Source organism: Odontesthes bonariensis, chromosome 18 (genome assembly GCF_027942865.1).
Source record: "Odontesthes bonariensis isolate fOdoBon6 chromosome 18, fOdoBon6.hap1, whole genome shotgun sequence".
In the NCBI taxonomy this organism is placed as follows: domain Eukaryota; kingdom Metazoa; phylum Chordata; class Actinopteri; order Atheriniformes; family Atherinopsidae; genus Odontesthes; species Odontesthes bonariensis.
In genome coordinates this window covers 11,394,436-11,419,127 of record NC_134523.1, presented here as the reverse complement: position 1 = coordinate 11,419,127, position 24,692 = coordinate 11,394,436, and the positions used below count along the sequence as shown (strand labels likewise).

The following is a 24,692-nucleotide window of genomic DNA, read 5'->3' as shown; positions in this document are numbered from 1 at the left end:
GTAGTAGATTGTCTTTTAATGTAAGGGTGGAACAATATGCTATAATATTAGCTCTTAGAGAGAACAGACATAAAAAGATCACAGAAAGAAATGGCAGGAAAGTGAAGGGAGCAATCTGCAAATCTTTTAGGGGGCATGGGATATCAAGGGATATCCATTTTAAACCTTGGCATGCATCGTGGCTTTGGTCTACTTCCCCTCTAAGAGAAAGGTAACTCCATTCTGGACAAGTTTGAGCATCATACTATAATGAAAAATGTCTATCCTGATTAAAACATTAAAAGCAAGGGCTCACTGAATAGGTTGATGAATATGAAAATTATGTGAATCATGCCCTATGGCCTTCACAGTCAGCTGATCTCAAACATGATTGAAACGTAGGAAAAATTTCGACCAACATGTTCGACAGCGCTCTTTACTATCATCGTCAAAGCAGTAAATGATTGAATATCGCTTAAAGGAATGGCTGCCCACCCATCCAGTATAGTTCCAGAGGCTTTGAGAATAAATGGCAAGACACACTGTAGCTGTTCCATTTGGCACATAGTGGCCCTATTACAATGTTGGCTTCCCCTTTAATTTTTCGCCCGTCTTTTTTTTTTCCAAACATCTGAAAATACTCCAAATGTTCCAAATCATTTTCTCTCATAACTAGGGAACCAAAATGAAAATGTGCACATCAACTTGTTCCTTAAAAAGATACAATGTGCATGCTAACAAAGAAAAGGTTACAGACAGAGATGTTTCCCTCTTCCTGTTGAGCAACTTGCAAATAAATGCAGGTAGTGCCAAAAAAAAAAAATCCCTAATAAAAAAAGAAAGTACATCTATAAAAAAAGCACACTCGGAAAGAAAATCAGTCTAAATATTCCACAGGACATATCGTGAAAATCTTGTACACTCACTCAAGAGCTAATGCATACAGTGGATCTGTCCATGGTGCTGAACCTGTCCTTTTCTGGCTTTCTGATTGATGGCAGTAAGATACACGAGGAAATCATGTGAGTCTCAGTCTGTCAGCATGAACCTGCTCTTGTGTCTGTGTCAGACAGGGGTCTGCTCTCTTTTTGGGCTTTATGTGAGTGTATGCAACGGTGTGTGTATGTCCACGCCTGTACCTGCCGTGCCTCACCACCCAGCTCTCCATCTCAGCAATGAGACGACACACAGTGAATCACCAAGCAGGGCCATTACTCACCGTGCCTGGACCTTTCTAAATAACTTCATAAATATTCCATGGACCGGCTTAAACACGGGAGAAGGAGAAGACATGGCTTGGCGCCTCAGACACAGATTCCCCGTGTTCCAGCAGAAACACGGTGGGACAATTAATCTTTTAGGGATCTAAAGCAGGACATCAGCAAATGTGCGGGAGAGAAAGAAGAGGTATGATTTAATGGAAGAGAGTGACACCTGCACAGTGCTATGAATTATGAGTGCTATGAGTCTAGGAGCACTGACAGTTAATTTAACTACACAAGCTTAGCTCATTTCACCAGACCAAGTCTGCTAAAAGATATTTAAACAATAGCAAAAGGGGAAAATCGTAAATTTGTTAAATGGAGGAGCGGAATGGAGGAAAGTCCTACAACCTAAAAGGGCAGTAAACAAATTCTCAAGTAGCTTTTCTGTTATATTCTCTGTTATAAAATGGTGAGATGCGACATTTGTGTGCAATGATGGCATATTCATCAAATTCATGCCATAAAAAGGGACGAGAAACACAGACGATGAAAGCATGAGAAAGGATTAAGAGTCTAAGAGGGACAGATGTTCTTCAGATCCACTGAGGAGGAGAAAAGAGGATGCCCAAAAGCAAGGATCAAGAGTGAGAAAAGTGCTCAAAATTTAGTTAGACTGGGAGCGTGAAGAAGGGAGAGGAAAAGAAAGGCAACTTCAACAGTCCCAGCAAATCCAGAATCCCTCTGTGTTTCATTCTCTTGAGTTAACAAGAAGAGATTGTCTGAGTGCCAGAGCCAAAGTAGCATTTCACACAGATGGAGAGAGCAAATGAGCCACAGAGACGTCACCACTGTCAACATTAATCCGCGGTCTGCTTCTTCTGCGATTATCCACAAAGGGATGTCACACTGAAAGGGGACATTTATAAAAGGAAAAGTGCCATCTCTTTTTTCAAGCACTAAGTGTCTTTGGTCTGTTTTTTTCATAAGCTGTCACTTCAGGACAACCATGATATTTTTATCCTTTGCACTAATGAAGTCTTAGATGTCTTAAGCCTGATTCTTACTCGGCGCAAACGCGCAACTGTTCTGGCTCGAGAACCATTAATGACGTCATCGAAAGCGCCAGCCCCTTCACAGTTCCTTCAGCTCATAAGCGCAGTTTGCGCCGAGTATGCGTCACATTTGCAGTTCTCTCCAGACCAGCGGGCGTCACTGTTGAGGAAACAAGCTGAAAAGCATACGAAGAAAGCATACACAATGCCACCTGTGGTGTCACGTCAGCAGAGGCTGGCACATCTGATGCGGAATGAATTTACTCTGGGTGTAGAACTGTATATGTATCTCAGAGCTAAGCGGCTGCGGCAAAAACAGAAGAGAAGGTGGAATGTTCGTCCTTTGCAACAAGACGAACTTTGTCAAACGTTGTCCCAGTGTAACTTCATAGACGTGTCGTACAGATGTTTGTAGAGGCGCACCCTCTCGGTCACCGCGGTCTCTGCAGTGTTTATTTTTTCTTTTTCTTGGTCAGCTGTTTCCGGTTGAGCGCGCGCGAAGTCAGAAAAAAAGTTGTGTGCGCGACCTTGCGACGCGCGAGGATTTTCTAGCTTGCGACGGGGGGCGTGGCGGAATTTTGGGTCACGTGACCGTTTGCGCCATTTGCGACCAGCTAGTAAGAGCGAGGTTGCGCCGAGTAAGAATCAGCCTTTAGGTGTCAACAAGAGGCTCGGAGTCACTGGGTCTAGTCAGAAAGTCTTTTTTGCTTAAGAAGGTTCCTAACTGAATTAAATAACCTGGAAGTATCTAAGCAGCAGCCATGATAAGAGCTGTTCAAATCATCTAAATTAGGGGTCTTCAACGTTTTTCAGGCCAGGGACCCCCCCTACTATTTATATGGCATACAATTGTGTTTTATATTTAACGGGGCCTAGTGCCGTGTATAAACATAGCTACTCTGTTATTGTACATTCAATACTAAGCTATTCAAATAATACACAGGTTAATATATTCATGTTTTTATTTTAAACATGTGCAAGGTACAGGGTGGCCGTGCCACTGCCATTTATAAACAAACATCTTGCATACAACACTGAGCTATTCAAATAATCCACAGATTTTAACTTTAAACATGCATGTAGATGGGACAATGAATCCTCAAACCATCTGTGGATGGCACATGTTTGCACACAATTTGTGAGAAAAAACTGTTTAAAAAAAAAAAAAAGAAATGTTAAAAATCGTCTAATCAATCCTGGTGCTTCTAAGGCTGGATTCCCCACAAAAGCCGTGAATTGTCTTCAGTTTTGTTTTTACAGGTGTAGCAGCTGGTTGTCTGATTTTTCATTGTTTTTTATGTTTGTCTCTTCATGTTTCTGTTCCTTTTTTTTTTCCCCTTCTTCGCTCTCCCTCTCTCTCTGTCCCCCGGTCCGGTTCGGCACTATCACACTATCACATCATGTTAAATATTGTAACAAAAATAAATAAATAAAAATGAGGAGTTGATGGGCATCAATGGGAGCTTTACATTCATAAAGCTTCCCTTGGCATAGCAAATGTGTTTAGCATAAACGGTATTCAGATTACAATTCTGCTGCCATAATGCTGGACAGGACAAGGGGAAAAAAAAAAAAAATCTTCTAATCTACCAAAGATTTCGCGACCCCCCTGCAGTACCTCCGCGGACCCCCTGTTGAAGACCTCTGATCTAAATACTAAGGACAGAAGCATCGGAAAAACTAGACCATCCTAAATGAAAGATGATAACTCCGTCTCGAATTTCCTTGTAGCTGTATCTTTCTTAGTGACCCTGAATTATTTTTTATTCAGTAATGCCAACTGTGATTTGTGTAGATAAATACAATAACGGGGGGGTGAGAGTGAGCAGCCTGTGACAACACTATATTTCTCTTTTGTGATTATTTCCTTCCTTGTTTAATTATGAACCTTGATAATCTAGTATATACATACATATAGAGCGAGAGAGATGGAAAGAGGTGACAATACAATTTTGAAAACTACTTTTTTGTAAGCATGTGCACATACATGCCTGTCTGCAGCAGAGAGGGGAGCGCAGCTTTTTTGTAGATAAAAGTGGGGGTGAGCCCAGGAAAAATGGCTGGGAACCTCTGGGAATGTCACTTTTATTACAACGAGCACTACACCCCTACTGCAAGAGTGGTCGAATTCTCATTGCAGCTTTGTTGTTTTTGTCCAAGTCCTGAAAGATTTCTTATTCCTTCATTCCCTCTGCCCACAAAGCAGTCGAACTCATTGTGCCAAGAGGTCTCCGATAGTCATTTACTGAGGTTGTAATGCAAATAAAAAGGATGACCTAAATAAACTTTTTCTTTTTTTAGTATAGTAGATGTAAAATAGATTAAATAGTAGATGTTTGACAGACACATTGTTCATCATTTGAAACATCTTACTTCAGTGTGAGTACACATCGACATTTAGTATTAGCCCGTTCTTGAATCAAAGTTTTGGACAATTGTCAATTCTTAAGATCAAGATTAGTTATCATAATTGATCTTCAGTGGATACATAGGTCAGCTATAAATTACGATGCCAAAACTCAGTAGCGTGAAGTAACCGGAGACCACGAAAATCTTTACCAGATTTCATAGCAATCCATCAGATTACAACATTGTCGTCGCCTAAAACATTTATAGCCACTTGCTAATGCAACTAGAGAAAATGTTGTCCCCACAGTGTGAAAGATCCCACTCAAGCAAAGTGGCTTGAAACGTCATGGTTATGATTCAAGTTAATGGTGAAATAGTGCCCCACTGTATTGTGATGTAAAGATGACATTATTAAACTGATAAAAACATGACAAGAGAGACAGACACAACCACCAACATCCTCATTAGCGTCAGTTGTTTCATTGTTTCTCTGAATGACAGTGTAGAGCTGAGACATTCCTCCCTCAAGGAAAAACACTCTCAAGCACTTACATACAAACTGTATTCATATATACACACACAGACACACATAGAAGCATTAATGCCCCACTGCTACTCCCTCAGCACCTGCCTGGCTCATGTTACATTCATCCTACTCATACATTCATTAGTGTTTGTTTATAGATGCAGGGCTAATGGGGTGTGTATGAAAACACACTTAACTCTCTACATGAGAAGATTCCATGGAGCTTATGACAACTCTGGGACATAGCAGCTTCCCCCATATAGATAAAATGCATATAAACCTCAGAGAGTGAGATTCTGCACCAATATTTATTGGAGCGGTGACAGAGATAGATGGGAAGATTAAGATTTGGGACACAGTAAATATAAATACCTTATGATATTTTTCATCTCTCCTCCTGCACCCAGTAATTCCCTGCAAGGGATTTGCTTTATATAATTCCCTGTGCATTATTTTTTTTGGGATGACCCACTTGTGAATAAAGGACTCCTGTCATGTGTTAAAGGAGAAGTTCATTTTTTTTTTTTTAAACCTGAACCTTATTTCTGGCTTAAGATACGTTCATCTACTCACCGAAAGTGAAAGTCGGCATTTAGATCCGCGTATATCCGTGCGAGTAGATGTCCAGGTTTAAAAAAAACAAAACAACTTCTCCTTTAACCAGCTGAATGTGTCGTGATTAAACACAGTATATCACACACAGTATATCATCCCAGGGAGGGGATTCTTTGCAGGTTATGGGCTCACCTTACCTATTTATATCTGTACCTTTAATTTACCAATAAGCATATATACAAACCGAATCATTAAATTCATGATAAGTTCAGTCTCCCAGGCAAACAGATGCAGTAAAGAGGACACTGGCCAGCCACTGGGGATGGAGAGGCTCAAAACAAGTCAAGGTCAGCATTGTTATTCAGCTTCAGAATCCAGTCCCACGGGGCAACTTCAGGGTCAACATCATTGTCAGATAAAAAGAAAAAGTTACATTTCCAGTTTTGAGGCAGAATTTGTATGTCTGGTTCTATGTCCTGTTCATATGGTTTGAGTGCATTTTGTAAACGCATGCACTTGAATCTGAACAAGGAAGTCTCTAAAACAAAAGTTTTATCCAGAACAATGACCTGGATATAATTTCAGAACCACGTGCCAAGGAAAGCTTAGAGATTGAGATGTTTCCAGATTAAAGGAAAAGTCTGGTCCACTTTTTAAATGAATCAGATCAAAACCATATTTCTAAGAGGGATGACGGGGAAGCAATTAAAGTCTGCTAAGAGACGGGGTCAATAGAGCATTTGGATAAAAACTAGAGCGACATGCTGAATTAAAACAAACCACAGGGACCTGCTGCAAAGACTCAAATAAACAAACACACACTGAGAATTACAATTAAATTGCTGGTAGATGACAGACAGAACAAAAAACTCCACAGGGGAGGTGACTTATCCCTCCCATCATGCAGCCTGTCCCTTCAGGTCAGGTCACATATGTCAGTACATTTATGATTCCATCTTGTGTTCACAGAATTTGATGCCGCTTTTTTTTTTTTTTTTTTAGGCCAAAAAGTGTAAGGTTCTTCAGTCCATTTTTAGTCAAACGTTAACCCATTTAGGCCTAAGATGCCTGGAAAAGAATGCCTGTAAAACCTATGGGCGATTTCAGAAAGACCCCCTAAAACCTGAAGTTTTTCTGGAAATTCAGCAATTGTGTCAACGCCTACTAAATGATTGATTTCTCAGCCTCTGTAGCAGATGGAAACAAAATTCAAAAAAGTATTTGAGAGCTTACACCTGTGGCTTTCTTTGGAAATTGAGTTTATTTACATACATGTTCACGAAAATAGAAAATGTAAAAAGTCAAGTGCAGGAACAGCGCTATTTTCAATTAGAAAACAGTAATAAAATAAAATAAAATTTAATTTTATATTTAAATTATTTATTTATCTATTTATTTTATCGCCAGTAGCCTAATCTCTTCATACTGGCAGCACAAGGAGCCCATACACATTCCAATAAACGTTACGTGTGACCACCTTGCCATCTTTGCTCGAGCTGGAGTCTGAAGTACCTGGTCACTGTATCTATTCGTCTCGGAAACGAGATGCGCCTAAAGCTCCTCAGTAAAAATATGATTAAATGCCTGCAAAGGTGTGGCATCTGCAGGTAAACCGACTTTCACCGCTGGTGTGCGGTTGAAATCTCTCCGTCGATTACGGTGGTAATTGTCAGTCTTCCACTCACATTCAAACCCTTCAAAATCATCCTCAAATGTATGTGCTTGCCATAAATCTCCATCAATTGGGTCAGCACGTTCTTCAGCATCATCGAAGCCAAGAAACTCCTCATAATCGCTCCCGTCTGAAATGTCTTCCCACTGAAAGTCCTCCATGCTTGTTCGATGAAACTTAACTTTTTTTTTTTTTTTTCTCGATGTAACTTAACTTCAAAACAATGACACGAGGAACATGACGACACTCTCACGTGTCTATTATAATGCATTTCATTGGCGCAGAGGTCAATAATTGGTGCAAAACAACCTTATACATGAAAAAAAGACGTGTACGCTTTCCCGGCCATTTGAACCGTGATATCCAGCCAAGTAGCCCACCCGCAGTTTTTCCGATATTGGCTGAACATCAGCTGAGTTACTGAGTTATCCCGAATAGCTTCGTACAAGGGTTAATGGATCCTGGCAGTATCTCCAAAATTACCACACTAAAAATCACATGCCATGACACCAAACTTCTACAGTAGTACAAATATGGTCTGTACTCACAAAACGATGCATTTGGAAGTTTGAAAATAGTCCAGGAGTTTATTATTATCAACACAAGCCTGATAGCTTTTCTGCTGCTAAAGCTGCGTCGACGTCACTTCTGGGAGCTGGGAGCTTCAAAGTAAGATGAGGGTTGATCTACTACTGTAGACAACAAAGCAATGCTGCTCAATTTCTCCATTGATAAAATAAATTCACAACTCTACAACATAAAAATTCATGTAGACTATAGCATATACTTTGTTGTCTACAGTAGAAGATCAACCCTCATCTTACTTTGAAGCTCCCAGCTCCCAGAAGTGACGTCGACGCAGCTTTAGCAGCAGAAAAGCTATCAGGCTTGTGTTGATAATAATAAACTCCTGGACTATTTTCAAACTTCCAAATGCATCGCTTTGTCAGTAAAGACCATATTTGTACTACTGTAGAAGTTTGGTGTCATGGCATGTGATTTTAGTGTGGTAATTTTGGAGATACTGCCAGGATCCATTAACCCTTGTATGAAGCTATTCGGGATAACTCAGTAACTCAGCTGATGTTCAGCCAATATCGGAAAAACTGCGGGTGGGCTACTTGGCTGGATATCACGGTTCAAATGACCCCAGGTTGAATCTACTCCGGAGTATCGCTTTAAGGTAGAATAACGCAACAGCGCCCCCGGCTTTAAAGGTAGAAATGCGGCAATGCTTTCCCGGCCTCAATGGGTTAAAAAAAAAAACAACAACTCTGCAATGCGGTTAAGTCTAAATCTCCTGGAATAAAAAAAAAAATTAAAAAAAGGGAACATGAGCAAAGGAAAAGGGCACATCAGCTTAAAACTGAGCTAAAAATGCCTTCTTCCTCCCCACAGGGAGCAGCAGGGGTCAGTCTGGAGCGGAACTGAGACCAACTCGCCCATTTAAACAAATAAAGACAAATGAAAAGGGCACATCAATTTGGAGTGGACGCAGGCACAGTGTCTCTTTCTCTGCACAGTGTGCCTCCCAAAGGCGGTATATTAGGCTGAGAAGGGGCTCAGTGGGGGCGAGGTGCATCACTGCATAATGAACTCCCGGCAGTACAATTACTGAGCATAATGGCTGCTTTCATCTTAACAGGGTGAGATTGGATGTACTTGTTAGCCTGTATATCTAGATGCTTGTATTTTCCTCATAACTACATGCATCACTGCAGCTAAAGCAGACCCAGATCACTTCTTTGCTTCAGTCTATATACTCGCTCTGTGGATTGTGGACAAGTAGAAGAGAAGGTGTACAGTACACCAAGTGAGTACAGTGTGTGTGTTTGCTGACGAAGACTTACGAAGCTCCCCCACTTTCAGAATCTCGCAGAGCATCTTGGTCAGCTCGATGCTGCTGCGGCCAAACGGGCACTCGTGCTTGTCTTCTCTGCTGCTATTCTCCAGAACAATCTAGAAAGACACATGTTGAAATAAGCTAGACAAGAAAAGTCACTCACAGAGCCTTCACATTTTGAAGATATTCTAACGTTGTTGTCTAGGTCATAGATCCTTATGGATGCCCAATTTTTCTGCTTCCAACACGTCAGCACAAATAACTCACGCTTCATTCATTGGCTAACCTATCGCACCTCTTTACAGGTGCCACTAATAAAATATTCATTGCTCGTACACCAAAATTAAGTATTTTACGACTATGGCACACCTCTGCACTTGCAGAGTGCTTTGTGGTTAAATATAGACCGAATGTATTTATTTACGGTGTTACACTGCTTGTCATGCAGAGAAATTTTCCCACAAACACTTTACTCATAATGGAAAACTAACAGTTGCTGTGACCTCAGCTGACCCCTTCAAACTATCTGTTTGGGAGCCAAAAACAACTAAAAGAAATTTAAAAGAAAAAAAGAAACATCCCTCTATTTATGAGGACACACCACAAAGGTCTCAAACAATCTAACTGATAGTTTAATTTAGAAAACGTTGCATGCTGTGCCTTCTCCGTCGAGTCAATAGATAAAGGGGGGTAGCTGGCATAATTAAGACACGTCTTTTCTAACTTTTGTGTTAGGAAAAGGAGGCAAACATCAACATATAGGAAGTTGCACACAAACTTACAGATGTGGGTAATAGGTGACAACGTTTATGCTTTTAAATTAAATTCGCCAAAGCCAGTGTATACCATGAGGTTATAGGCAATCTATACAGTTACAGATTGCTGGATTGGATTCTAAAATCTTGTTCAGATTGATGTAAAATAAATAAATAAAAAATAAATAAATAAAAAAAATAAATCACACAAAAGCATTGGTTTGGGCCTGATGTCAAAGGAATTCAACAGCCTCTGTTATCTGTGCTCTGTTATCTGGGCTGAGCAGCTTCATGAAATACAGTTTAGCTGCAAGAAAGAAAAAAAGAAAAGAATGAGCCAAAAACTACAAAAGAGCCACAGAGCCAAATGGAGAAGGTCTGGTAGGAAGTTGAGGCTACTAGGAGATATACAACATCACTGAGATACCCTTGTAGTGTATGTGTGCTCACCCTGATGTAGGCATCCTGGTGATGTCTGGCAAAGTAGAGCATGTTATCCAAAGCCAGCATGCCTGGAGGAATCTGGGTGAAATCCACAGCTGGATTGACATGGTTCTGAGAGAAACAGCGGAGCAGGTGAGACATGTGAGACACATAATACCAAATCCACCTCTTTAAACCTCGATAGTCAACTGAATATAAAAGCAGCTCACAGTCACATGGATAGTTTAAGCAGTTTTCAGCCACTGGAAGCATGAGAACTGTATCAGTAAACGTTGGGATAACAAATCATTCCCTAGCTTTCATTCAGCTACCTCTCATAAAATCCAGATACTTCATTAGAAATGAAGAATAAAACACTGCTTGTGCTGTGATACTTTATTCCTCTCAGATAACACTGAAAACTAATTTGAATCGTGGTTGATACTACAGAAATCAGTATGAGGCATATCAAGTTCAAAAAGGTGACTTGGGTTACTGGAGTGAAGGGAGGCGAGGAGAGGAGCAAAAAGAAGTGAGGGTTGAAAGAAGAATAGAAGAATTTGAGATCCAGCTCAAAAGTTTTGTAAATCTGCCTGACAGAAGGCAGAGTTGTAGCCCTAAAACTGAAAAATATCTTAAAGAATACCCTCACTTTCATATGAACTTGTGGACTATTTCCCAGCATTTTGTAATAACAATAAAAGAAGCAGAAGGCAAAGAAATTATCTATGTTGTAATAAATCCTATTTAAAGATTTCTGGCTAGTGTGTGTGTGTGTGTGTGTGTGTGTGTGTAAGCTGTTAAGCACAAAAAACAGACAGAGGCTCTTAGGTTGTGCTTTTGGAGACAAGACAGTCCAATTGGGCTTTTCTTTGCTGAGCACACAACAGAGGGAGTGTGGGTGAGGATAGCCCTTAAAGAGCTGTAGGTTTACACTAACCTGCAGCGGGTTTAGTTCAGATACTTAAAGTACAGTTAAAACACAGGACACAACACATATGGCACATTAACAGATTTAAATTTAAACACGTGGAGGCAAGACGATAAGAGAGAAGTAATTTAGGCATAAAAAAAAAGAATGTGATTTAAAAAAAAAAAAAAAGTCAAGAGTTAACATACAGCCACTGGGAAACAGCCTACATGTAATCATTTACTTGACAATACTGGTGTGGTATCTAGTGGTGGCAATTTTAAGCAGAAAGAACGAGTAGCTTTATGAAACACAGGCACAACTTACAATGAAGCCAAGTTTTTTGTAGTCGCGAGTGTACATGGACTTGCGTTTCTCGATGCTGCCGCTGTTGTTGGGCTCGCTCTCCACATCAAAGGCAATTCTTCGCAGCTCGAAGATGATGTCTCTCTGAGCCTACACATGCAGAGAAGAATATTAAAGTGTGGCTCATAAATCCTGATGCCTTTTGTCCCCTTCACCATTTTATAATCTAAATCTAAGAAATGCTTTGGTTTCAACTCAGCTGTCTGGGCTTCTGCAGAGCCCAAGGCGAGGTAGTCAACAGCCAATTCTCTGCACTGTTTTTTATTACCAGGCCAAACCTATAATAACAATAATAATAATAATGATCATAAGAATATTAGCTTACAAGCAGCTGTAAAAAAAAAAAAACAACAACAAAAAAAAAACCCTAAGCTGACGTGTTGAGGGAGCCCTCTGTGATATATTTCTCCTCTTTTTCTTGGAACATTCTTGGTACTCTTGCAGTGTATATTAGGTAAGAGAGGTCGGTTATAATTGTTTACGATTCCCCCCTAGTTAACATCTAATTTAAAGAGACAAGTTTGCTGGCACTCTACATTATTTTCCAAGTAATCAAAGTGCAATGAAAAGACCAAAGCCAGCAATAAAGTGATCCTTGCAAGTATTGTTGTTGCAGCCAAAGACCGTTATGTCCGTGTGCTATAAAACTCCCCGGATTTTAACAAACCAATGAAAACATAATGTCACAATAAATACAGGCACCATAATGTACTCTGAGTCAATCCAACACACAGTATACATTCCTTCTGCCCGATAAGCTCACTAAAGTGCGAGAGGTGCATCACTCCACCACTGAAAACAGTCCCGAGCCTGAGAATTATTTATCAAAACTGCAGCTCTAAACTTTTACTATCTGCGGTCTGTTCCTCAGTAAGAACTTTCAGTTCTTCTCAGAAGACTGCCTGACAATTATAAAAGTAAATAGTATAACTTATCCTATTAGTATCTTATCCTATAAGAGGATACATATCATCAATTCTGTTTGTGAAGAAATGAAGGAATACGTGTATTTTCAACATTACTCATTGCTCTATGGGAGTCTGGCTCTGGGTTCCTTAGAACATGTACAACAAAGTTGATATTTTGTGTTTGTATTTCCTCTGCTGTGTTATTCATTTTCCTTTTGTACAGTACTGTGCTCTTCTCCATCAGCACATAACATTTGTTCTGTGTTTTACACCTTACATACACTGTATGTTGTGCTTTTTCATCATTTTGTATTTGGACTGTATGTTCGATTTTACTTTTACTGTAAAGCCCTTTGTAACTATGCTTTGAAAAGGGACATGCATACATGTTTATTCAGCATAAACAGTTGATGCCAAATTTTTTCAACAGTCCAGCAACTATCATTCCACACCTGGTCCTGAGGATCCATCTTGGTCATCATGCGGTCCTCCAGCAGGTTGAAGGTGAGCACCTGTAGCACGTACAGCTGATGTGCCATCTCATCGTTGATGGCTATGGGGCTACGAATCACATTCTGTATTATATGGAGGACCAGTGAAAGAGAAAGAAAATGGATTTAGAAAAGGCAAACAAAGAATTTTGTAGGAAGGTGGTGAGATACAATAAAAGAGAACAAAATCATTTGGGATGAAATAAAGGCAGCGGTATGAAGGAACAGGCTGGGGAGACAAGAGATATCACAAAAGGCAGAGACGTCAATAGAAAAAAACTGAGTATTTGATAATCATGAGTCATTTTCCATACTGATAACAGTTGGAGCAGAGGTTGAATCGTGAACACAGATAAAGAGAGAAAAAGACACACAGAAGGAGGCAGAGAGTACAGACGTGGCTAAACTTACAGTGAGAATGATGGAGCGCAGCTGCTTCTGGGCAAGAATGTGGGCCATCTCCTGTAGAGTCGTACAGAAAAGGAGGGAGTGACAGAGAAAGGACAGAATTCAGAGAGAGAGAGAGGGAGAGTGAAAAGGATAAAGTTGAGAACAATATTTTGAGGCAAAATTACTATTAAGAATCTCTATGCAATCATGAAAAATTGAAGCGGGAAAAACTAACAAAAATGGTCACTGCAAAGTATGCAGCAACAGGCTGCAAAAAAAATAAAAATAAGGAAGCCTTCTGATAAATAAACTTAAAAAGGGATACTAAATGCTCTAACGGATGTCTTCTACAGTGCAAACTACAAAGTGTGCTAATCAAGGGTGCACTTACTGTCAGGGGACAATTTAGGATGTCCACAATGTGCTCGTCAAACTACCATGACGTGTGCAGTGAGGAGACAAGGTCAGAGACAGAAAGATAGAAAGGATGAGTGAGTGAGTGTGGTGGGGGGGGGGAGAAAAGTCTAAGGGGAGGTAAAAAAAAGAAAAGAAATTTATGTCAGTGGTGAAGCTTGTGATGGTGTTGGGGAAGGAGGGGTTTGTGGCAGAGTCAGCAGAACAGTGACAGACTTGGGGATTATTATTTATAGCTTTACTGATGGTTGAGTCCCTTTTGCACACGCAAACACACAAAAAGTACACATTCTTCGTCCTTGTAGATGCACACACACCAAAAACCAAGAACCGAAATAGTTTCATAAACCCTCACATGTTCTAAAATGTGCTACACATTGTAAAAGGTACTTCTGTTAGCATTATATTCTGAAATGTTTACTCTGCAGATATAAAACCGATTTCCATAGATGTGCATATGCGAAAGAAGGCAAGCGGATACCATTTAAATGAACTCATTAACAACTACTGAAAATCATGCACACAAATTTGATCTAATTAAACCTTGTTGAAATGTCAAGAGAAGACCTGCAACATCAGAGCGTGCTCATCTGTGTATGCTTGCTTCGAAGCACATTTCTGCCGAGCATGGCTTTAACTTTGTCTACCGCACAAAATAACGGCCGTGGGTTAGCATCATTCATTATTTATGCCAACGCGCATCTCTGGATACCCTGTGGTGCTGATGCAAGGAATCATGTGATTGGCTATGAAGCAATGCTTGACATAAAAGAAAACAAAGATAAGAGCACGAAAGATGCACTTCTATCACGTCCTCACAGCGAGATCTTATTGCTGCACTGGACTGCAGATGTGTTACAGACTCCGGGCTTTCTCTGACACCAAAACAGACACTGATACACAAACATAGACAGCATGTTACAGTCCATAAATGCTGACGAACATGGAGCGATGTGAACAGCATAAGCAGTAAAGTGCGTATGTGCTGCGTGTGCACAATGCAGCCTCACCTGTCTCTTCTCCTCGGGAGCTTTGAGGAACAGAGCATTGATGACAGCAATAGTGTAAGTTTGGATGTCTTGATCAGTCCTGCAATCAAAAAAGAAAGAAAAAGAAAAGAAAAAAAGACAGCCCACTAAGAAATTGAAAAATTAAGCATTATCACTTCAGTGCTTTCACAAACAACTCAGGACAAATAGGGTTCACACATACTGATTCATCCTCTTACCCCTGAAGATGAGGGATGAGCTGTCCAATGGTGATCTCTTGTGCCACCTTGTGGTAAAGATCCTGACTGTTGAGCACCATGGACTCCAGGATGGCCAGGGAGCGCTGCAACACTGCAGTGTCCATGGCCGACTTGTTCACATAGCTGGCAATCTGGAGAAAGGGAAGAGCCAAAGTGATACAATGAATAATGAGATTTAATGGTCTATAGAAACAAAAATGAAAAATTAGCATTGAATTTTACATGACATACTTCAGTAAGACTCCTAACAAATAACTCATCTAATACCTTATAACATACAGAAACTCACAGTTTATCTTTTAGAACTATCTCCACTTTAGTATGATTTCTTCATACGAGAAGAAATAGCTTTTGTTACTCTAAGACCATTTTCAAAATGATTGGTTTTGTGACTGCATCGAGAACCTAAGCATCAAAAATTCTAATATACCTCAAATATTTGAAAGGCTGTGAAAGTCATTAGACGAATGTTGCATTAGACGTTTTCTGGCCAGTGTACAGTATGAAAATAGCATATGAGTGCAAACTCTTCTGAAAACCTGGCCCTGCTTAATGCAACATTTTCCTGGCTGACCTTCTTGATGAAGGCCACAGAGAACGTGTCCCAGGAGACGATCCCATGATCCATCAGCTCGACAAAGGCCGTCAGAGTGAAGGACAGCAGGTCACCAAAACTACAGGACAACACACACAAACCAAAGGAAACTTCTCTCTACCAGATGGCTTGGAGCAGTGTGTAGCTGCAAAGCCCAGATGGCTTGATACACAGAAAGGAATGAGCGGTCGGCAGAGACAGAGAGAGGTGGCGGAGAGCAGGGGGTGCAGATGAACATAAGTTCAATGCTGCAACATGGCTTGCTGCAGAAAGACAGAGAAAGACAGAGGCAAGGAAAGAGGAGAAAATGGTGAAGAGGTTTGAGATGCAACACAGACAGAATGGCTGTCAGCAAACAGCAGAGACCGTCGGAGGGACAGCAGGAGCCGGGCGGCGTTCAGTCAGGACCAGAAAGCTATAATATAAAGGCGAAGTCATGCAGTTACACAAATATCAGGAGAAATAAATCATTCGGCTATAGTCACAGGAGGCCAAAGCAAGGAACACATTAAACAGCAGCTTTGCGTGGTACTGCTGGAGAACTTGATGATATATCCAGGGATCAGCTTTTGCCTGCTCATTACTCATAGTAAGGAAGAAATTGAGGTTACTTCTGCTATCGGCAACTGTTATGAAAAGTTTCAGATTTTGGTTGTTTTATGGTTTGATCTTAGATTTTACAATGCTGACCTCTAATGCTTACAGATGGAATTGCAGAAATTGTCCTGCATACAATCATCTGTGCGCTTCCTTAACATTAAAATGTGAAAATGTGCAAACTTACCATGCTGTAATAAAGCACAATAAATGTTTAGGACACAAATACTGTATATTGAAAAATGTCTGAGGGGGGAAAAAGGATGGATGTGTTTTATAAGATGTCAGATTGTATCTGCAGGGTTGATAAACCTGGTGTTTGGCATCAGATTAGAAAAGAAAAATTAGATGATTTAAAAAAAGCCTTTTCGGGCAAAGATGTTGCTATATAAGCAATGAAACATAATATTATGAGTCAGTATTGCTGCATGGTAAATGATTAGTGAAGAGTCACGTGGACATTAGTAACCCACAGCTGAAGAACAAAGAGAATTTCGAACGTGGTACTGGGCATTTAGACAAACTACAAAGTGCAACTTTAAGTCACTGAATACTGAAACTAGAGTGCAGATTATTCAAGGTAGATCAAAGGAAGAAAATCTTGCTGAAGGATGGGTGATGATCCATTTGTGGTAAAAAGCTATTGGCTGACAAGGTAAAAGTCAAAAGTAATGACAGGCTCATAGCGAGCACAAACACAACCACCCCTCATTCTGAATACCATTTTGTAAAGAACACCAAGATTTAATTCAGTACTAGCGCTGATATTTACTAGAAATTATAGTGTAGGTGAGCCAAACCTTTATTACAAAAGAAGCAATTTGACTGTTTTAATTAATTCTTCACAGCTGTATAATCTTAGAATTAAATCTTGGCCTTTTTCCAGGTTGTTGTGTAAAATTGGAGAGAAGAATTTTTTGTTGTTGTTGTTGTTTAAATCTGTTGCCCAAAACCGCATGCAAGAAAGTAAAGTGCAACACGGATTTCAGAATGGAAGCTTGTAAATGGCTGTGTTAAAAAATTCCCATAAGGCACCGTGGCCAGAGTCTTTATCATGCAGACTCGACCAGCAGGTTAGAAAGAGCAAAGAGCCGATGACGTTACCCGTTGGGAGTAGGGGGGGGGGGGGGGGCAGTGGGAAAGGGAGGGGCTTACCAGGGCTTCATAATCTTCTGTAGTTTCTGATAGCGCCTGCAAAGATTTGAGAAACTTTGGTGTCAAAGGTGGGAAACACACAACAAAAACTTAAAGACTCAGCCAGCATAGAGCATCAGGTGAAAATATTCTTTTTGTACAAATTCAAATACAACCATATTCTATTCAACTTAGATCTTCTTATTTCATTTTTTAATGCACACTCAAAGTAAACACTTCTGACCAGTAAACCCGTTCAGACCCAGGAAGCATGGAAAGCAGAGACGGCTGAAAAGGCAGCCGTCTGCACACTTTCTGTTCACACGGCAAGCTTAAGTAGAGAGGACAATAAAAATCAAGTTTGCACATTTCAACCATGTCGCTGAGCAGAACATCTCGAATCTAAACAAGAAAAGCGAACAAAATCCCTGCGTACATTTTACCTGCTTGTAGCGCGCACTACATTTACTGCAGCATGTCATACTGTACAGCAAAGAGCTGCAGCCACATGCAAAATAAAACAAACAACAAAGTACAGTCATCTAAACGGCTAGTGTAGCATTATGCTAGTTTTAGGACTGGACCATTGTCCTTGTCCTAGTATAGGGCTGCCATGGCTCAGTGGTTAGAGTCGGCTGTCTAATAACGGGAAGGTTGGCAGGTTCGATTCCAGCTCTTACCACTCAAAAAATTGGTGGAACTGACAGCTGGAGGGATGTCCGTCTACCTCCTTGTCGCGGCCGAGGTGCCCTTGAGCAAGGCACTGTACCCCCATGCTCCCCGGGCGCTGTGAATGGCTGCCCACCGCTCCAGGTTGGCATCTGTCTCTATGAGTGTGTGATCCTGTGCATGTGCGTGTGTGTGTCAACAGGTGCCAACCTGGGTTAAAAGTGGAGGACAAATTTCGTGTGTATGCATGACAAATTAAATCTGATCTTAATACATTTATGGGAATAGAAATCAAGTTATAGCCATAGTTTATTGGACGCTGTAGACTGTGTGGAATAAAAGTTCAAGACATTTTGTCACTTCTAACATTCTCCGTGGGAGCTCATGTTAATATAGCTGGAGTCATTGCACAGAGGTTGTGTTTAAGTTGCTTAAATGGCACTCTGATGACGCTGTGGTTATAAAATATGGGTTTTATCTTATTTAAACAGTGATGCTTAAGTTGTGTTTTGTAGATCTGTGAAGGAAACTGGACTGATGCCAAGAAGAAGCAGGGCAGGAAAACAAAATGCTATTCTTCAGGTAAAGCACCATTAACGAAAACCACAATGACATCAAGGTTAAATTGGACTGACATCAATTTAAATCTTGACAAATAGGACCAAATTTATAGGAATGGATAAACCAAGTAAGTAATAAAATAAGATAAAAAACTAAAAAAAAAAAACTAGGAGAACCCACTCTTTTAAGCCATCATTTGAATTCTTATTCCCATCACGTTCCAAAGAAATCCTCCCTTTTGATAAAGTGGTTGGAGTTGCACCGCATACTCTGGACTACTAGCATGTAAGTAAGTAACTAGCAAAGTAAGGATTAGTTCTGCTTAAATCTGTGCTAAACACAGGCCTCTGCAGTTTAAAGCAGCACACCAATAACCTTTAATAAAAAAAAGAAAAGAAAAATTCACCATGTGACCAATGTGGGCAGTCAGAAGACCCATTACCCCAAATGTTATGCCCTTGCTCTGTTTTTAGAACATATTGGCAATCTTCCGTTGCTATTGGACATTATTGGAAGACCACCTGATCCTAAGCCACAAACTCCTCATATCAACACAAGAATATTTTCACCTGTTTAAATGATGTTTTAAATGCTGAAAAGCCTGATAAAAAGAGGAAGGCAGTAGTTCCATGTTTGATCAGTAGAGGGTGATATCTGCCTCTTACAGATGGAGCTCACATGCACAGCAGCACACATCCAACTCATTTCCACATGAATAAGGCACAACCTCTTTGGCAGAAGCATTAGATTACAGAACAGCTCTGCCCTCCGGAGTCTCGAGCACTGTGCCTCTTGAATAATTACAGTTCACCAAGTTGGCTGACAGGAGCACTAATGAATGTGTGCGTTCGTGTGTCTGATACCTATCTGCATGTCTGTTTTTCACAAGCTCATTTTGTTGAGATGAAAATGCTGCAGAACCACACTCACACATACACACACACACACCCTTCTCAAACTGAGCTGAACAACCAATGTGATGGTAATTTACATAAAGACATATTTAATCAAAGAGCCAAAAGCAGAGTGGAGTTATGATCAGTGCTGCTGTAACAGCTCACTGAAGTAAAATTAAACAGGGTCAAATATTTAATAATTTGAACACGCTTTTCAAAAAGGAGAAGAGCCCTCAATGATTTTACGTCAAAAAGAGGCGAGTGTGATATCAAAGGTGCCAGAGGCTAATTCCCTGAAATAGAAGACTGTTATGTTGTCTCCGCTGGAGACGTTAAATATCTGACCGGAGTTTGAACCTTTACGTGGCTACAGAACAAACGAAGACCTGACATTAAAAACCTACCAGCTCCACTCTTCATGTTGAGAATTCAGAACAAATAACAGTTTCGTTCAGCTCGCTGCTTAAAAAGCACAAATCAGTGTGTGGATCCGACATTTTCACTGCTAAGGGCACATTTGACATTGTGTGAACGTATATTTACACAGTGTGGTGCAAATTTCTTATGTGAGCAAAAATATTCTTCGTTCTAACTTTTCTCTTTGTGGGGAAAATAAGAAATGTGCGAAATAAAAAATAAATGATTTAGAAAAGCAACTCCAGCACAGCTGGCAGCTGCCAGTTTTGCACCGTATATCAGCTTGTGTGTGTGTGTGTGTGTGTCTATAAATGCACTTGTACTGCAGTTCTCCTCTTGGTTTACCTCTATATGTGCATACAGTATACTGATGAAGCACACACACACACACACGGAAATTTTACCCCAGCTAAAAAGTCCTACCTTTAACCTTCAGATGAGACAGTCTCCAGGTGTCTCAGCCCCCCTTAACACATTCACACAGTGATTAATCTGATCTGCTGAACAGTCAAAAGCCGATGCAGTACTCTCCTCTCGTTTTTCGGTGTAATATCACACAAAATGATCAACAAAGATTAGCTGGAGGTTAATTTGCAAGCCAGTGTCTCCACATCTTCTCCATACCTCATCTTGGATGACCCCTTCAGAGAGTGTTAGGGGTGACAGTCTAGTTATGTGAACTGTCCACAAAACCTCTGCAAGCTATGCTGCATAATACATTTGAACTAATCTTCTCAGAATTTGCATCATTTTAGTCTTAATGCTAGAATTCTTTACAAGGAAATGCAACATTAAACAAGTCTCTTCTCCTGGTCGGACCTCAAAACATATTAACAACTAAGAATTTAATCTCTCTACACCATAATTAGGGTATGAAAGCTGCGGCAGGGCAGTGGCCCCTTTTATCGTGGTCAGAAATTATCACTAACTACCAGTCACAAGTTGAGTGTAAAAAAGTAAAACTAATGACTTGGGAAATTAAATTAGTTATTCAAGCCTGATTTGATTATGGAGAGACTGTATAGACGTTGTATCATTTATACTCCAAACAACAACAACAACAAAGACTTAATTTTTCAGTCAGAAACTAATTATTGCTCATTAATTCCCACATTAGCAGCAAAGCGAACAGGTTGTGGCTTTCTTTAATAACCTCACAGATCTCACTGATCCTTGGTAGATGGGTATAGATATTTAATCACCTGCTGCGGAGTCTTCCTGACTTGGGCTTTGCACATCCCAGACCAGTTTATGATGATTCCAGTTAAGATTATATTTATAGCTCCTCTTTAGAAGTATTTCAGAAGATAAAAGGGGAGTATAGCCTTCCAAAGTTTCTTTACAATCTACAGTCATTCCTAAGGTTTCATATCTGCTGTGCGATCATCATGACATGTTCTCAGTGGGGTCAGTTTCCAGGAACATAAAACTGTTCACCTTCTCCACCTCTGCTCCACTGATGAAGACAGGTTGTGTCACACACAACATGAAACCCCCAGTGTACTGAAACAGAATCATTTCCACATAAAGCTTCTACAGTGGGACTGCCACGTCACAAGAAACCAGAATTTAAAAAACAAAACAAATGGAGCTTAACCCCAATCATCTGAGGAGCGTTAATGAGCGAGTAGGATGTTTCGACCTTAACCGATCAGACTGCACAGTGCAATTCCAAACACTTTTTCATTCCCTCTGAGAAGAGATCTGCGTATGATGCTACCTGAATACTGGGATGAACGTAAATGAATCAAATAAATATGACTTGGATATAATGCTGTTCCAAATCACTGTCAGGTTGGGCCATGTGAAAACGAATATTGAGAGGCAATACGGTCACAAATAAAAGATATTAAATTGGTGGTAAGCTTTGATTTGACTTTGAACTTCTTCAAAAAGATCAATCAGCAAATAAAAGTCACATTTAATCACGCAGGGATGATGGAGGATATTGTGCAAGGGAAAGGAAAACACTGTTCCAGCTGAGCAAATGAGATGGAAAGACAATGGACTTACTCAGTCCCACTTTCCACCATCTGAGTGAGCAGGGAGATGCCGTCCAAGTTGATGAACTCCTGTGCAAAAGTAATGTCTCGGGATGCGTTGGCCAGGTCCTTCAGTGCCTCCAGCTTGGCATCCATGCTAGATGACTGGATCCGTTCATGAAGCTGGACGGCAGTCTGGTACTGGAGGGGCAGAAAGGGAAAGGACACAGATACAGAGATGAGAATATCCATCCAAATAAATCAGATTGTGTACGAAACTGTGTTATCTTGGATAGTAAAAATCACCTAAAACTTACGGGAGAGGTGGTTAAGCGCAGGATTGAGCCGTTCTTGATGTCATTGCGATTCTGTGGAGGATTGAAACAAACAGATTATTATGCACTGTAAACCCAATGTGTTCCCAATTATGAACACTGCTGCTTGCAGTTTGAAACAGATAACCAAACCTTTTCTGTGATGTAGAAATTCGTTGCGTCAGCAATCTGCAGAGCAAAGTTTTCAGGGTTCCCCAAGGACCATCTAAAAGGCGTCAGATGAAGAGAAACATTTAATTTCAACTGGCAAGTGTAGAACATCTCAAATGATTCAAGTATGGAGACAGAGAAAGGGAGAAGTCCATTAGAGAATAACTTCCAAAAGCAAAGGCACGCATTTGTGCAGACTTACCCCTCGCACACTTCTTTAATGATGGCTGAGAGAGGCTTTTTCTGTGAATAAAAAGGCAAAACTACGTTCAGTTCACAGTTCAAACTCGAGCTCCTAAAACAACAGTCACATTCTGAGTGGGCTGCAATTATTTTATGTTGGCAGGTCTGACACAATGGGATGCTGTTCATCAGGAGCCGCTGTGGGAACGCTGACCATGACTGTTGCAACATTTCACCCATCATTACTGTAAGTGAAACTGCTTGCAGGCCAGCGGCAAAGATGTTTTGCTTGTAAAGTGGTGGAAAGTACATTTGCTAAAGTTCTGCATTTTCTCGACTATGTGGAGGAATCAAATAATTTGATTTTGTATTTTATGCCAGTTTCTAACAGTCCACATGCACTGACATTACACTGCAAGTCAAAAAGACTCCTGATGCAACCTAAGTGTGTGTTTCAGGCCACAGCATCAAAATCCAACATGATAATGACAATGTCTTATGCCCAGGGTTATGCACAGGAATATTAACCTTTATTCGGATATTTCCTGATTTGTGGAAGTAACATTATAGCAAAGTTCATTATTTAACGTGGGAGCAAAGAGAAAAAATTAAAGACCAAATAAAAATCAAGTGCTTAACCTGGTTTAAATGTCTGTGTGGTGTTATGTGGACCAAATGTGAGAAGAGAGGGTGAAAAGTGGGGAAAGAGGCAAAGTCAGCGAGAGTAAATCAATACAGAAATCATTCATTGTGGAGGAGAATTATGAGGACAAATATGGAAGGATTATGTGTGTGTGAGCAATGACAGCCTCAACCATGTTTCTGCTTGGCTTACAATAAGATGCCAGACCACAATGTAAACACACTAAAACTGAATTTTTGACAAAAACAGCCTCACATTTATTGCTTTTCTAAATTCAGCTGTGTTCTTCATGAGCAAACATTTTACAAGTTCAGACACCAGCAAAGCTTTAGAAATGTAAAAATACCCAAAACCTCCTAATTCCTTTCTATGATTTACAGCAAATGTAATTTTTCCCACTTTGGAATTGAGAAGACATTTTGATACATTTCTATATCAAAATATTTTAGAACTGAAAAAATAAGAGATAATCTCAGCAAATCACACATCTCTAAATGCAGTACAGCTTCTGTGTTCTTCCTGACTCAAAGATCTTAAAACAAGACGGTTTTTCTTTCTTTTACTTCTTCGAAAGTTAAATACCCCTTCTTTCCTTCTGCATCTACTCCTCTCCCTTTGTATTTCCCTGCCCGAGTGCCCGCCACATCTTTCTCCCCCTTACCATTACCTTCTCTCCACACCAGTCATTACCTCTTCATGCCTACTGTAGTCCAGGGCAAATTGCTGTGCAATTCTCGCAACTAATACAGAAGCATGCACCATATGCAAACATCAAGACTTCAATGTACAACATGATAGCGCATAATCTAGTGAATGAAATTTCAAGCGATGGTGCACTATTCACTAGCTCTTCAGCTCCTGATAACTGACATAATAATTTATGACTGGAAGGATAACAAGTAGAACTGTCTGCACGTATTAAACTATTACACATAGAGATGCTGCTGGCCAACCTTATATGCTAAACACACACCTCTGTAAGACCAAAACATTTGTGTTGTCTGATTGTTTTTATAAAATAAAGTTGCCAGGAGTCATAAAGCCATTCAAGCCGTTTGAATGGACGGATGTTGACCCAATCAACATATTTCTGTCCTGTAACAAATACAAATCTTTACTTAGTCGGAACATGTTTGTATTATCAAATTGTTACTGGCAGCAGCAGCTCACATTTTGTTCCATTTTCTAATCCCCTTTTTTGAATAAAATTCTTCGGTTCCCATCTGCAAACAGTTCTCTCATTCCACTAGAAGACTCACCAAGTAATCTCCCTCATTTCTCTGTTGCATTTATGGCTTAACAACAGCAATAAAAACACTTCATACAATTGCCTGCACTTGTACTGAATCTCTCGCATTCAAACTCAAATGCTGGACTTTTGAGCCAATGACGCACTGAAGATACTTGAATTTATGCAGCCACACACTGAAGCAGACATACCTC

The 24,692-nt window shown here is 40.2% G+C and overlaps 1 protein-coding gene across 4 annotated transcripts in view; it reads right to left on the bottom strand.

Moving 5' to 3' along the window:
• The window catches only part of elmo1 (engulfment and cell motility 1 (ced-12 homolog, C. elegans)), a 104,482-nt gene that overhangs the window by 36,874 nt on the left and 42,916 nt on the right, over positions 1-24,692 (bottom strand). For 3 of the 4 annotated variants that reach the window (XM_075450194.1, XM_075450192.1, XM_075450193.1), the window contains 14 exons: positions 22,626-22,666; positions 22,406-22,478; positions 22,256-22,306; positions 21,970-22,139; positions 17,435-17,470; positions 15,662-15,761; positions 15,067-15,218; positions 14,849-14,927; positions 13,816-13,857; positions 13,446-13,496; positions 12,996-13,118; positions 11,597-11,725; positions 10,387-10,491; positions 9,189-9,297 (listed from right to left, as the gene is read on the bottom strand). In XM_075450194.1, coding sequence (XP_075306309.1) covers positions 9,189-9,297; positions 10,387-10,491; positions 11,597-11,725; positions 12,996-13,118; positions 13,446-13,496; positions 13,816-13,857; positions 14,849-14,927; positions 15,067-15,218; positions 15,662-15,761; positions 17,435-17,470; positions 21,970-22,139; positions 22,256-22,306; positions 22,406-22,478; positions 22,626-22,666 — 1,261 coding nt within the window. The remainder of the gene's footprint in view (positions 1-9,188; positions 9,298-10,386; positions 10,492-11,596; positions 11,726-12,995; positions 13,119-13,445; positions 13,497-13,815; positions 13,858-14,848; positions 14,928-15,066; positions 15,219-15,661; positions 15,762-17,434; positions 17,471-21,969; positions 22,140-22,255; positions 22,307-22,405; positions 22,479-22,625; positions 22,667-24,692) is intronic. The other variant, XM_075450195.1, reaches the window with a different exon arrangement.